Here is a 15,905-nt window from a genome sequence, read left to right as displayed (position 1 = left end):
ATGGCATAAACTGGGCTGCTATTACTTAATATAAAAATGTCTAGTGCCATAAACTGCATTGCACTTCATAAACCATCACGAGACATGGTCCATTCCCCAATGAGTTCTCTCTGTTTCTCAGGTTGGAATGCAGGCTCCTTGGGGCAGAGAGCTGTCTTCCTCTCTGTTTTATACACCTGCTGCTAGAGCTTAACTAATAATAAGGAATGTATTTTTAACCAGTAATGGGAAAATCTTAAAATTTGCAGAGGCTTAAAGGTAGAACTTTGAAAAATGTTTGACACACACTAGCTATAAGCCAATACAAAAGATGATCCATTAGCATAAACCAGGGCCGGCTCCAGACCCCAGCGCGCCAAGCGCGCGCTTGGGGTGGCACGCTGCGGGAGGGCGGAAGGCGGCTCCGGTGGACCTCCCGCAGGCATGCCTGCAGAGGGTCCGCTGGTTCCGCAGCTCTGGTGGACCTGCCGCAGGCATGCCTGTGGAGGGTCCGCTGGTGCCGCGGCTTCGGTGGAGCATCCGCAGGCATGCTTGCGGGAGGTCCACCGGCGCCGCGGGACCAGCGGACCCTCCGCAGGCACGTCTGCAGGAGGTCCACCGGAGCTGCGGGACCGGCGACTGCCAGAGCGCCCCCCCGCGGCGTGCTGCCCTGCTTGGGGCGGCGCAATTCCTAGAGCCGCCCCTGGCATAAACCAGTGGCAAAATCTTGTTGTGAATCTCATTCAAGTTGAGAAACAGATTGGAAAACAAAAACAAGCCTTCCTGTTTTTTCAACTCCCAATCTATAAATAAAAACTAGACATGAGAGAATGACACCTACCAGTTCTAAAATCTTGACAGATATGGTGATAGTGAATTGAACTGATTGTTTCTTAACTACAGATACTTTCTTTGTTTAATAAATCAGTTAGTTTGAAATACAAACATGTATTGATAAATTTAAGAAAAAAATATATATCCAGAGTATTTAAGGTAGCCTTATTTAACTAATGAAGACAAACATTTTTAAAATGCTGTTTTTATGCATTTTAATTGAATTCCAATGTCCATCCAAATGCACCTTGTCACAAAGTGTAAAAAAACAAACAAAAAAACTATAGTAAATAAGAAATGCATCATCTGCCATTTTATAACCTCATAAAAATGTAAAAATTAAGAATCTGAATAAATGTATGCAATTGCTTAAACAAATGTAGATAGACATAGTGTAGCTTCCTAGTTAGCAAAAGAAGTACAAACTATAGTGTAAAGACTATACTATACTTGTGATATCAACATGTTTTAAAGGTTACTAACCAATGAGAATCAACCTCTTTCTTTAGGAAAATAACCAAAACAAAAAAAAGTACAAATGCAAAACAAGATTAAAATCAATTATTTTTAAAGCAAGGTTTCCTGCTTCATGATTTTTAAATCATGATTAAAATGGATATTTTAAATCACTTTGATTTAAAATATCCATCTATCTTATTAAATTGGATGAAATGACTATTGAAGAAAAAGGCTGAAAGAAATAAATGTGTGTGTGGAATGCTAAGAGATGATATAAGGTATAGGGTGTGGAAGGGGTGGTCGTGATCTACAGATGCGTGAAGGGTTTAAACCAGAGGAAAGTCAAAGTATAAGGCTGATGCAAACTGGACAGGAGTAGTGGGATGCCACTGAGAGGGAAAAGTCAGGATGAATTTCAGGAAATACCTCCTGACAGTTGGTTCCATTAGGCTGTGGAATATTCTCCCAAGGGAAGTTATTAAAAGCCCTGTTGAAGGGAAACACCCGGAAATAGGCTGGACAATACACTAATAAATACTGTGTACTGTTATGAAGGTCTTATTCCCCAAAGGTGTTAACATAATCCAGAAAATGCCCAGCATTAAACATGGGCTGGGGCCTGCTTAATACCATGGTGAACACATCATTAAAAATCCTTTTAACCTTTTGTTAAAGATAAGGAAAACCATTAAAGCATTTGAAATATAAAGTATTGAATAAGGCTTTCATTTTAACATCATCCCTTGTTTCCTTTCCATTTAGCTAGAAAGAGGTTTTAGAAGGAAAAACTGCCTTGTTTAACAGTCTGTTAGATGGTAATAACTGTCATTTGGGGGAAGAGAGAAGAAGTTAACTGAGATTGGCTTCAGCTGTTGCTGCTGCTGTTAAAGTCTGATCTTGTTTCATCCCAGGTGGTGGTTTGGGATTCAGATGGAGCTGGTAGAGGTGGTGATGTCATCTGGGTCCCTCTTTCTGGCCTAATCTGGTCATGTCATCTTTCAGGATCAAAATGATAAAGGCCCAGTGTCCAGGGAAATGGTGGGGGTGGCAGTCAAGATGGTGAAGCTTGCTCCAGTAGCCAAACTTCCTCTCCAAAGTCTCTCCCTTTAAGGACCCACAAAAGGAATGGTGGGTGGAGTATAGGGTGACCAGATAGCAAGTGTGAAAAATCAGGACAGGGCTGGGGGGGTAATAGGTGCCTATAGAAGACAAAACCCCAAATATTGGGACTGTCCCTATAAAATTGGGACATCTGGTCACCCTAGTGGAGTAGCCTATCCCCTCATTATTTTGTCTACCATCTTTTCAACACACCAATTTTCGTTCACTGATTTCTAGTTCTGCATTTTACGTGTTTACTGAGCATGATCTTAACACAGCCCTTAAGTTGTATCATTAGGCTTTCTTTGTTTGGACTAATTCAGTTTCTCTCTCCTTTGCACCATTTCCCACTTGTTGCTATAGGTTATTGTGACATCTTGTGAACTTTTCATAGTTGAGGGTAAATGTCATAATTATCACAACAGGCCCTGCAGTGGCAGGGAGAGTAGTGACCTAAAAGATCTTTTCTCTCTAAATTATGTTATTCTGTGTTAAGATTAAGATCACTAACCAATACAGTGATATTTTAAATAAGCAAATACTATTTTTCAGACTTAGGTAAAACCGTTGTTTTTTAAAAAAGCTTAAGACATCTACTTTGATGTTACCCTCATAGTAACAATTTTGTTACTACTTTGGCTGACGTGGCTATGAATAACCCTTCTATTGAATGGTTGCTACAGAGACTTTTGATTGAGAATTCACTTTAAAAAAAAATTACGACACTGAGACAAAAACCAAACAAAAACATCCAAAACCATTTCTACTTTGCTGTGATCCTCTAAAGTTATTGCACATATCTGTCAGGTTCATTGCTACATCCAACTGTGTTTATAAAGCTTTAGCACTACATTTATTAATCTGAGATTCATATTACCTGTTGAACAACACTTGTTGAAATGAATGGCATTCTTTTTTGGAGTGTGAGAGTGATCTAGGGGCTGAAATTGTATCCCTAACCTGTGGAAGGAAAGGTGTCCTTCAGCTGGAATGTACTGGCTTTGCTTTAGAATACTTTCCTTTCTTTGTCCCTCAGGTTTCACTAAGCTGGTCTCAGCTGAGATGCCAGATAAAACACCAGGGGGTTCAGAAACCATCCCCAGGAATGAAGGTTAGTATTCTCATTAGTATTCTCATTTTCTCTGACTAAATATTGCAGGCAAGAAACCTTCAAACCTTTTGTTACTTCAGCCTATGAAAAACTTTAAATTTTTTAAAAAAGACAGAGAATTGGCTTTTCCAAGATATGACTTACAGGAGAACTAGGAAAGCTTTCCTATATTTATGCCTAATTCAACACATTTACTCCTCAAGACACATTTGTTCAATATTGATTATTTTTCACTTATTTGTGAGTAGCCTCTTTTCTATACTATTCATTTCTTGATGGTAATTAAATGCATAATATTTGAAAAGATTTAGAGCTGTCCAATGACCTAATAATTTTTCACCTTTTGGAGAGGGTGACTAGTCTTCTGCAGTAAGAATAATGGGAATACTATTGCCTAAGACTAATATTTTTAAATGTGGGAGACTTAAGTTAGCCACCCAGATCTGTATTTAGACACTTAAATATGTGGTCTAAATTTTAACAGGAGCTGAACTTGTGTAGTTCCCATTGAACTTCAAATGCTCAGCTTCTCTGAAAATCAAGCCACTGGTTTTTTAGATGCATTTAAAAACTTTGAACATGGTTCCTAGTGGTAATTTGTCATTGGAAATATATCACATGGTCTTGAATGTTCAGTGGTCTCTTCTTAGAATAGTCCCAGGACTAGAAATAGAAGGGCTTTCCAGATCAGCATTGAAGTAATTTGACAGAGCTTTGTGGCAGAAGCTTTCAAAGCTTGTGCCTGTCTCTGGGATCTGTAGCACTCTTATCCTCGCTTTCATAATTACTGTATTCCCTCAGTCTTTTTAAGATAATTTGTTATGAAAGTAATTTGCAATTCAGGTTGCTTTACCCTACTCTCCATATTGATTTTTTAAAAAGAAATATACAGCTTAGAATTGGGATTTTAAAATATTTATAAAATATCTTTTTTTGACACTGAGACAGTGAGATCTAGACCTCGATTGTCACTTTGACATTTGAAAGAAATCATGCAACACTTTTTATAAATAACAGCAGACAAATAATTCCTTTTCCTTTGAAAACTAGATGTGTTTATCTACAAAGAGCCTGTTAAGTTCTTGTTGTTTAATTTACAATGTGGTTTGGTAGGCATTGCTAAGGGCATTTTAAATGCCAAGATTGAGACAAATGCAACTTTACACCAAACCCTTCTAATGACTGCTTTCAGGACAAACCTATGCACATTTTTATGTGCCTAGCCTATGGATAATATATCTTGTGCAGTAAAAGCATTATGATTATTTAAGTACACTTAGAATTGATGTTTGTATTCTTCTTCTGTTAGAAATTTTATTTGGAGCAGATTATTGTTGCATACCTTGTTGGTTGTATTAAAGCAAATTAGAAAAATGTATTTATGGTTGTCTGTGTAGTAGCATTAGTAAAGCATGAATGGTTTTTTATGATGTAAAATTACCTTAAATTCCATGTGGAAATATTAGATTACAGTTTCTGAATTGTGAATTCATTTACAATTTGTGTATGCAGGTGTTAGTCATTCATAATCCTTTGCTTCCCAGAGAAGAACTGGGGTAAAGTAGCACTTGAATAGAGAAACAATTGAAAAGTTTGAGTGCAAGTTTGGAAGAAAACTACTTCTGTTAAAGACAATTTTATTTTTTGTTACTATAATGCATTTTAATTCACCACTTCAGTGTGGGCCAATATTCTAGTAAATGGGGCTTGTTTGTAAGTTGTTGTTTGTTTATTTTATTTTTAAACTCTCCTTCAAGAAGGAAAAAGGGACAGGGATTTAAGGGGACTCAGAACAGAGGGAAAGGAAGTTTCAGTGTACTTTCCCTCTAAACCTGGAAAGCTAATAGAGATCTCTTTGATGCCACACCTCATGGCTAGACAATAGGTCCATCTTTTGCTCACAGCTTTCTACCATGCCTTGTTTTCTTTCTTTCTTTTTCTTTCTTGTTGCAAAATCAGTTGGCTGCTATTGCTCTTTTGGGCTTCTATTAAAGTTATACACTCCTCAAACACTCCTCTGACGAAGTGAGTATTTGCCCACGAAAGCTTATGCTCCAATACGTCTGTTTAGTCTATAAGGTGCCACAGGACTCTTTGTCTCTTCATAGAGGGATCCATTCAAAGCACTATATGTACTGTTGTACTCTCATAAGCTGTTGTCTAAACAATTTTGTTTTCAGAAAGCTGTTTGTTTTCTTTCAAGGATGTTACCTCTCTAAATCGGGAAGTTAAGAGTAAATAATTCTGTTTTTTATAGAGGGTATGTCTACACAGCAAAGGAGAAGACCATTTTCAAAAAGGGAGAAAGGGCTGACTGTGGCAACTATCGAGGCATTGCCCTCCTCTCCATTGCTGGGAAGATTCTTGTTAGAATCTTACTGAATTGCCTGCTCCCTCTTGCAGAGAAGTACTGCCAGTGTCCCAGTGCGGCTTCAGACCATCACGAGGCACAATCAACATGATTTTGACAGCCAGGCAGATCCATAAAAAATGTTAAAAACAGCACCAGGAGCTATATATGGCCTTTATTGATCTGACCAAAGCCTTTGACTCTGTCAGCCGTGAGGCTCTGTGGAAAATCATGTCAAAGTTTGGCTGCCCAAGCAAATTTATCACCATTGTAAGGCTCCCGGCTGCCACCACTGAAAGCTGACCTTCCCTCATATGAGATTTTTCAGTGTTTCCTGTTTTCTCTGCCCCCCACCCAGGGCAGGCTCTACAATTTTCGCCGTGGGAGGCGGGGGCAGTCCGCGTGCCCTTAGGGCAGTAGGCGCGTTTCTGTGGCGGCGGCAGCTTCTATGTTTAGCTGTTGCCACCAAATTGTCGCCACCGCGGAAATGCGCCTGCCGCCCTAAGGGCACATGGACTGCCCCAGCCACCCGCGGCGGCAATTCAGCGCACTGCTTGGGAGCAAAACAGGGACTGCCGCCCCTTGCAGATTGCCGCCCCAAGCACCAGCTTGGAATGCTGGTGCCTGGAGCTGGCCCTGCCCCCATCTCCCAATTTATGTGTTCCATATCTACAGACATGAACAAATTAGAAAGAGGAGAAGAAGAATGGTCCAGTGTTTAGGCACTGGCCTGGAGACCAGGGTTCAGTTCCCTACTCTGCTACAGATTTTGTTTCTGACCTGGGGGAATTTAGCTTCTCTGCCTCACTCCTCGTTTGTAAAATGAGGATAATAATACTTCCCTACTTCACAGGGTGTTGAGAATAAATACATCAGAGATTGTGAAGTGGTCAGATACTAAGGCGATGGGGGGCCACATAAGTACCTAAGAAAGATAGGCACGAGAATATTGCTCTCTGTGTTGAATTGCCCCATATCTGATTAGTTGGTTTAGTGTTCATACAGTGGGATGTAATATAGCACTAATAAATATTGGCCAGCTGAAGACAGGTTAAACCAGGGATCAGCAACCTTTGGCACGTGGCTCGACAGAGTAAGCACCCTAGCGGGCCGGGCCAGTTTGTTTACCTGCCGCGTCTGCAGGTTCGGCCGATCGTCGTTCATCATTCCGGGCCAATGGGGGCTGTGGGAAGCGGCGCGGGCCGAGGGAAGTGTTAGCCACCCTTCCCGCAGCCCCCATTGGCCTGGAGCAGCAAACCGCTGCTATGGGAGCCGCAATCAGCCGAACCTGCAGACGCGGCAGGTAAACAAACAGGCCCGGCCCACCAAGGTGCTTACCCTGGCAGGCTGCATGCCAAAGGTTGCTGATCCCTGGGTTAAACAGTCATTCACTGTAAACTAATACGTATTAATGCACAAGAAAATTTAACACTCACCTAAGAATGTAGCACCATTTACTGGTGGAGGTGTGGTCTACATTAATCATTACAACTCCTCCTCCTCTCCCCCTCTGGTTAAATAAGAACTTAAACATGGCTTCTAGAAATCCAGGTAATCTGCCATCCACAGATTTCTGTGTTTGTCTGCCCACTGGAGTCATATATTCAGACATCATTCATAGATGGATATAGGTTATCAGCGAGTGTAGGGTTCATGTCCTTTAGGTCAGGCCTATATGTTTGGACAGACTGTCTGTTGAAGACAGCAGTGTGTTGTGTTCCTGAGAACACCCCAGCAATTCCTCCTTCACAACTGGTCTCCTATGACAAGCCATGGAAAACTGTTGGGGAACCTCCAAATCTTCTTCTGCATCCTCTGTGATAGTTGTTGAGCATCCTCAGTGTTTGCCCTCCCCTTTCTTTCAATGAATCTGTGCATCAGTTCTTAATAGACTACAGAGAGATGAGCTCTTGCTTTTTACATCAGCAAGGATAAGTTGTTTAGTTTTTTTTAGTCACTGTGTAAAGTCCCCCTCTGAAAAGGAGTAGGTTTGGGATTTTTTTTTCCAGGCTGCTTTGTCCAGTTATGTAGCCACACCTTCTCCCCTTCCTGGATGGGCACAACATTTTCCTTTTTCATGGCATCTTGTTCCTGGCATGCTCACTTCTGACTCATCTGTTCTTCCACCTTCTGCAATGCAGTCCTTAGGTCACAGCTATAAGACTCCACCATGTCACTCACCTGCGTAGATTCAGTGGGCCTTGTCAGTTCTTCCTGCCTGAACATCAGGTCACAAGAAAGCATACATTTGTGGAGTCCAAAAATAATCTCATGGGGCACGTGATGGATAGTTGAGTGCTGGCTGGTGTTATATGCAAAGACGATAAAAGATGACTTCATATGCCAGTCTCATTGGTCTTCACTGAATAAGACTCTGGTGTAGGTTACTCTTTTTAGTCACCTGTTACTCTTACAGGGCGGGCAACACTAGTCCATACCTTGGTTATTTGGAGTTGTTGACAAACCTCTTGTAATAACTGATTCAAATTCCTTCCCCATCACTGGAGATGCAGGTTGGAGCACTGAACTGCAACACTGCATATTTTATCAATGCATCCATAACTGTCTCAGTCATTTTATCCTTCAGTGGTTGTGCCAGCACATACTTTGAAAAGGTATCCTACCAGCAAATACCAATTTCCAGCTGGTGTTTCTGGTAGTGAACCTTTCAAATGAATCTGTATCAACTCCCAGGCTTACGAGGTTGGGGCATTTCACCTAAAGGAGTTCTGCCTCTTGTTGCTGATCCTTTCCTTTCCTGACGGGTAAGAGAGGAAAATACCCTGTGCTTACCATCTGCAGCTATGTCCAGCCAAACAAATCTGTTGGATACTCAGCTCAGGGTCTTTCCATTTCTCAGGTGGCATGTTGCTTCATTAACATGAAAACACTCCAGCACTGTTTTCTGTAAGCTTGATGGCATAATAATAATTCTGTTACCTTCATGCACCGGCAAGTTGGTATCTGGTTCAATAGACAGTTGTTTCTGAACTGTGTTGAACCTTCCCAGTTTAGGTCTCCTTTGAAGATCCTGTGGCATACTGAACATAACTCAGGGTCCTTAAACTGTTCTTGTCAGGAGACCTCATGAGACCAGGCTGAGTCTATTCTCGCTGCGCTCACCTGGCTGAGAGCATGCTCAACCACAGTTTGCTTTCCAGGGGTCTGGAAAACTGTGAATATTCAAACAATTCATAAGCAGCCACTGCAGGGCACAGTGGTCTGTGTACACTGTGAATTCCATACCTAATAAATTAGGGCGATGGGCCTTCAGGATCTCTACAATAGCAACGCATTCCAGTTGTGTAGCTAAATACTTGGTTTTTCTCTCATTTATCTTGTGACCTCCAAAAAGCCACTTGTCAGCAAATGCCAAGCTCATCAGTTTGTTCAAGTGCAAATTTGACAGCGACCTTTGAGGCATCACAGGTTACCATGAATGGATAGGATGAATCTGCACATTTAAGAAGAGCATGGTTTAGAAATCTTTCCTTTAGTGATTCAAATGCTTTTTGGTGTTCCTTCATCCAGACAAAGTTGCTCCTAGTTAGATGCTATAATGGAATTACCTGCTCTGTGAAATTTTTTACAAATCTTCTGTAGAAACTACAGAGCCTTGCAAACTGCTGTACCTCCTCCAGATTTATAGGAACCTTCTAGTCCTTTTATAACTTTCAGTTTCTGGAGATAGAGCTCCAACCCATTCTTGCTGACTATATGTCATAGGAAGATGATACAACTCCTTGAAAACTGACATTTGTTTTCTCCAAGTTTAAAATTCTCTTTTTAAAAAACTTTAGAATCCTTCCCACTCCGATCACTCCCACATCCAGCAGGGATATCTGAATATTATCCAGGGGCAAGTGTGTTCTGTTAACCCTAGGAGTTCTTGTGATGCTGTCAGATGAAATCCGCTCCCAATACAACAGCACTAGAAATATTGGTCACCACAACAAAAGTCCATTTAGTGTGCAGAGACTCCAAATTAGGAGGGAGCTGGATTTCTCTTGTTTTCTGTGGTGGCTGATTAGTAATAGTCACCAATTTAACTCCTACATGCAAATTTCATTCCCGTAGATGTTCACATGAATCAGACATTTTAGCTCCTGAGTCCAATGTGCATTAGCATCTTCTACTTCCTTGGTGTTGCTTCCCTCTGGGCAATTCAGTCTCCAATGGCCTTTGTGACTTTACTGGCAAATATCATATAGCCTGGGACCCACTTGGGAAACAGTATCTCTCTCCTGACCCATTTCATGAAGTGCTGCTTCTGGTATAAAGGAGGCTCCCCGAAGCTGAGAATTAACTGCTGATACCTTTAAGGAAACCCCAGTTTCTCCTTCCAGATTTTGAACTTTGCATGTAATATGTTCCATAGGTTTATCCATTATGTTATCTTCCTTCACCAGCAGGTTAAAAAGTTCCCCTGCTAAACCATTTAGAAACTGATTTTTCACATAGGATTTTCTCATGACCACTGGGCATATGCCTCTCTCTGCATGGCCAGTTCCAGATTCAGCACAGTAGATTTTGTTTCACTTGAGCCATCTCTTGGATAGGGTTCTTGATAGGGCTTTCCATGTAGCTATCTCCTTAATGTACACATATAACTATCGCCTCCTGGCTTTCTATTCCTTCATAATCTTTCAAAAAGGCCAATTCCCCCCTCAAACGGGTGCAAATGCTTGCAGAATGGTCTCTAAAACAGTCAGTCAGTACTGGGAAACTGCTGGTAAAATGCTAAGGCATCACTATCCAAAACGCTGCAGCAGACGGTCACTGCAGTTTTTATTAATTGTCATGGCACTCCATCATATACTAGAAACAACCCTGAGAAATCTGGAAAAACTGAATAATTATGAACAACGTAGGTTTTATCTGGATTGGACTAGCAGATCCTAAGGTGTTTGCATCTGATTACGGAGTTGCTAGTGACTTTGTATGTGGCAACACTGGAAGATGCGATCAGTTAAACCTATGAAATGCTGCACAACATACCCGTGTATTTTGATAGGATTGACACCTATGCAGTTCTCTAAAATACTGTAATTTTTGCTGAGCAATCTGTGTTTTAAATCTATATTTTAATATCACCTATACAAGATTAAACAATAAGACAAACTTTTAAAACATTCATTTTAGTAATTTTCGTTTTCTTCCATGTATGTTTAAAGAAAATGAATTCCCATACAAAAACTTTGTTAGCATAAGTAAACATTGCTACAATGAATAAAAGAAACCCCTACACTTAAATTTTCACAAATATTCCGCTATCCTTATAGTACATACCTACATCTTATAACACTGAATTATGAAAAAATGTACATATGTCGATAACAGCTTTAATGTTGACTCACAACACCTTATATAGACACCTTATATAGTCTTTTATCATATACATCTCTAATTATATTTACTTAGGGTATGTCTGTACTACAAGACTATTTCGAATCAACTTAAGTCGAATTTGTGGAATCGACCTTCTGAAGTTGAATTTGTGTATCCACACTAAATACACTAATTCGACTGTGTGAGTCCACAGTAACGGGGCAAACGTCGACTTCGGAAGTGGTGCACTGTGGGAAGCTATCCCACAGTTCCCGCACTCCCCGCTGCCCATTGGAATTCTGGGATTTCCCCCCAATGCATGCTGGGGGGGAAAACTGTGTCGAGGGTGGTCCTTGGTAACTGTCAGCATTCAACTGTCACTCCCGCCGGCGGGAAATCAGTTCGCGCACTTTTCCTGTTATAAGTGACAGCGCGGACGCCACAGCACTCCACTGCGATCATGGAGCCCGCTGCGATCATCACTGCACTTATGGCCGTTGTCAACTCCTCGCACCTTATCGTACACCTCTTCAACAGTCAGATGCTGAGAAATTGGGCGAGGAGGCAACGGCAGCGCGGTGAGGACATGAAGTCTCAGACTGGCACAGACCTGTCAGAAAGCACGGGATGCCGCGCCGTGGAGATCATGGTGGCACTGGGTCATGTTCATGCTATGGGACGGCGATTCTGGGCCCGGAAAACAAGCACGGACTGGTGGGACCGCATAGTGCTGCAGGTCTGGGATGAATCACAGTGGCTGCTAAACTTCAGGATGCGTAAGGGCACTTTCCTTGAACTGTGTGACTTGCTGTCCCCTGCCCTGAAGCGCAAGGACACCAGGATGCGAGCAGCCCTGACAGTGCAGAAGCGAGTGGCCATAGCCCTCTGGAAACTTGCCACGCCAGACAGCTACCGGTCAGTAGCGAACCACTTTGGCGTGGGCAAATCTACCGTGGGGGTTGCTGTGATGCAAGTAGCCAACGCAATCGTTGAACTCCTGCTCTCGAAGGTAGTGACCCTGGGAAACGTCCAGGTCGTCATAGCTGGCTTCGCCGCGATGGGATTCCCAAACTGCGGTGGGGCTATAGATGGGACTCACATCCCTATCCTGGGACCGGACCACCAGGCCAGCCAGTACATTAACCGAAAGGGCTACTTTTCAATGGTGCTGCAAGCACTGGTGGACCATAGGGGACGCTTTACCAACATCTACGTCGGGTGGCCGGGCAAGGTTCATGACGCGCGTGTGTTCAGGAACTCTGGTCTGTTTAGACGCCTGCAGGCAGGTAGTTTCTTCCCGGACCACAAAATAATGGTTGGGGATGTGCAGATGCCTACAGTGATCCTCAGGGACCCAGCCTACCCGCTAACGCCCTGGCTCATGAAGCCCTATACAGGCGCCTTGGACAGTGAGAAGGAACTCTTCAACTACCGGCTGAGCAAGTGCAGAATGGTGGTGGAGTGTGCTTTCGGACGTCTCAAGGGGAGATGGCGGAGCTTACTGACTCGCTCGGATCTCAGCGAAAACAATATCCCCATTGTTGTTGCAGCTTGCTGTGTGCTCCACAATCTCTGTGAGAGCAAGGGGGAGACCTTTATGGCGGGATGGGAGGTTGAGGCAAATCGCCTGGCTGCAGATTATGCTCAGCCAGACACCCGTGCCATTAGAAGATCCCAGCAGGAAGCGCTGTGCATCCGGGAGGCTTTGAAAGCTAGGTTCCTCAGAGAGCAGGGTAACCTATGACTGTCTAGTTGCTTTACAGAGAAGCTGAACCTGCCCCTGTTTCTTTACCCATTTACTGTTGAGTCTCCTCTGCAGTCTCATACCCCGTTTGCCCCCTTCCAACACACGTGTAAAAATAAAGGTAATGGAGCATTGTTATTTAAAAACCTTTTCTTTAATAATGATTTCGCGTCAAAGGGTTGAAACAGGGACGCGGACTGTGGTGGGTAGGGTGTGCAGTGATGTAGAGACCGCTTCTAGACTCTAGGAATGATAGCCTACTGCTCCTACAGCAGTCTCTGGGGGGAGGACGGTTACAGGTGGGTGTGCAGGAAGGGGTGAGGGGTGTAGGCTTTGGGATGGAGTTTGGGTGCCGCCTCCGGGGTGGGGGGGGGGGCGTCGGATGGGTGAGGGGTGTGTGGGACGGGGGAGGAGGCATAGGGGGTTGCGGGCTGGGGCTGAGGGTTTGGGGCATTGTGGAGGCTCAGGGCAACGGTAGAAGGGCAGGGTGGATGGCAGGCGCTAGGACCCTGGGGCAGCAGACAGCATTTGTGCTGGTAGCCGCTCTACTGTCAGGTAGGGACGCAGCACGGGGGGCGGGGGGAGACGACACGCCGAGGGAGGGGTGGCAGGTGGGCGCTGGGACCTGCTCCAGGCAGGGAATTGACGGGGCGGGGGGAGACCCGCGTGGGCCAGGGCCCGATACAGGCTGGGCCGGGGGAGAGACCCACCTCCAAGTATACCTGGAGCAGGGCACCTGCCGCCTATGAACAGAACATTAAAAACACCTCACAGACTGACCAGGGTGCCTAGTGACTGCACTCAGTGAGTAACCTGCTGTTGATCCTGCCCCCATGTCTGTACCCTGTTCATGGTGACTGTCCTATGCAATTACCAAACCCCTCTCCCCCCTTCACAGAAAGTCTTCAGCAAACAAACATGACAGAAACAGTAATTAACAGCAAACTACTTTTAATACTCGACAACACAGTAAAGGTGAGAACTTTTCAAAATCTAGGGACTGAGAACTTTTGGGTAATTTAGCAGTCCGCTGTGGTTCAGTGACAGTTTTCACGGCCCTTGGTACCCCTCCTTCTTATTATTCTGGGTGAGGTGGGTATTGGAGTGTGTGGCGGGGGAGGGCGGTTGCAGACACAGTGCAGGGGCGCTCTGTCCTCCTGCCTGCGGTCCTGCAGAACATCGACAAGGCACCTGAGCGTGTCCGTTTGCTCCCTCAGTAGTCCAAGCAGCGTTTGAGTCGCCTGCTGGTCCTCCTGACGCCATCTGTCCTCCCGTTCGCTGTGTGAGCGCTGCTGCTGTGTGAGGTTCTCCCTCCACTGGCTCTGCTGGTCCGCTTCTGCTCTGGAGCAGCCCATAAGTTCTGCAAACATCTCGTCCCAGGTCCTTTTCTTACGATGCCTAATCTGCGCCAGCCTCTGTGAGGGGCATGGTGGAGCAGGTCGGGATACTGTTGCAGCTGTGTGAGGGGGGAAAAGGAAGTGAATTGCTTACAAAGATGCCTTTTCTTAAAAATGAAACATAGTCTACTCATTGCCTTTGAACCAGACCATGGACGGCACCTATCTCCTGAGCACTCACTCAGGGAAAGTTCGATTTATCTGCATTCGCTTTCATTGCCTGGGGTATTGCACTGCAGACCAGACAAGCGGGGCAGGAAAGCTGAATCCATGGAGCAGCCAGGCATGGTAAGCCAAAGGCTTTTGGCTGCTTAAAAGTCAATGTCCAGCTCTGTCCTCTTGCTGCAGGCAATCCTGAAAGCATAAACTCTGCCCCTGTTCCACCCCCTCACGGTTTTCCCTTGGAAAAGATCCCTGTATGCTGCCACTCTGTAGCCTCCAGCACGTGGCTCTAAAGTGACGCTTCTTGTTGTTCTAAGGAACAGTGAAGCACTACCAATAGTAATAGTACACAAATCACTCTACTTCCATGCAGGAGTCTGCACGCGAGATCACCCTGAGGAGGGTGTCACGGAGAGACAGGGAGCGCATGCTGAATGAAAGCCAGCACAAGCCAGGGCCCTATGCTGCGATGCTCTCAGCTGGTACTCCAGGACCAGTGCCTTGACGAGCGTGGCGCGGAAAAGTGTTCTACCTCGGAGCACCCAATAAGCCAGCTCTCCCCAGGAACCTCCTCCATAGGCTTTTCGACTACCTCCAGGAGAGCTTCATGGAGATCTCCGCGGAAGATTCCTGTTCCATTCCCCTGCATGTAGACCTTCTGTTCGCCTAGTCTATTTTCCTGTTCCATTAATAATAAAAGTTTACATGTTTAAAGCACTTACCGACTGATCCTTCTCCTGATTCAGGGTCCGTGGTAACGGCTGCGGAGGGTTGGTAGGGGATCTCAGTGAGGCTGATGAAGAGATCCTGGCTGTCGGGGAAATCAAAGTTGTAAGCGCTGTCGACTGCCTCCCCCTCCTCATCTCCTTCCTCATCTTCCCCATCTGCGAACGTCGATGAGGAACTGGCCGTCGACACTATCCCTTCGTCAGAGTCCACGCACACTGGTGGGGCAGTGGTGGCAGACCCACCGAGAATGGCATGCAGTGCCTCGTAGAAGCGGCATGTCTGGGGCTGGGCTCCGGAGCGTCCGTTTGCTGCTTTGATTTTATGGTAGCCTTGTCTCAGCTCCTTGACTTTCACGCGGCACTGCATTGCATCCCGGCTGTATCCTCTGTCTGTCATGGCTTTGGAGACCTTCTCGTAGGTCTTCGCATTCCGTTTGTTGGAGCGCAGCTCCGAAAGCACAGACTCATCGCCCCACACACCGATCAGATCCAAGACTTCCCGGTCAGTCCATGCTGGGGACCTCTTTCTATTCTGGGATTGCCTGGACTCCTCTGCTGGAGAGCTCTGCATCGTTGCCGGTGCTGCTGAGCTCGCCCCGATGTCCAACCAGGACATGAGATTCAAAGTGCCCAGACAGGAAAAGGAATTCAAATTTTCCCGGGTCGTTTCCTGTGTGGCTGGTCAGAGCATCCAAGCTCGGACTGCTGTCCA

At 44.8% G+C, this 15,905-nt stretch overlaps 1 protein-coding gene across 4 annotated transcripts in view; it reads left to right on the top strand.

Moving 5' to 3' along the window:
* PLEKHG1 (pleckstrin homology and RhoGEF domain containing G1) overlaps nt 1-15,905 on the top strand; it is a 228,882-nt gene that overhangs the window by 63,580 nt on the left and 149,397 nt on the right. For all 4 annotated transcript variants that reach the window (XM_039530890.1, XM_039530889.1, XM_039530891.1 and 1 more), the window contains one exon: nt 3,410-3,484. In XM_039530890.1, the coding sequence (XP_039386824.1) occupies nt 3,436-3,484 (49 nt within the window). In that variant the 5' untranslated portion in view covers nt 3,410-3,435. Of the gene's footprint in view, nt 1-3,409; nt 3,485-15,905 lie in introns of those variants that run through there.

The sequence above is a fragment of the Mauremys reevesii genome, linkage group 3 (assembly GCF_016161935.1).
Source record: "Mauremys reevesii isolate NIE-2019 linkage group 3, ASM1616193v1, whole genome shotgun sequence".
Classification (NCBI taxonomy): domain Eukaryota; kingdom Metazoa; phylum Chordata; order Testudines; family Geoemydidae; genus Mauremys; species Mauremys reevesii.
This window is presented reverse-complemented; position numbering and strand designations above follow the sequence as displayed.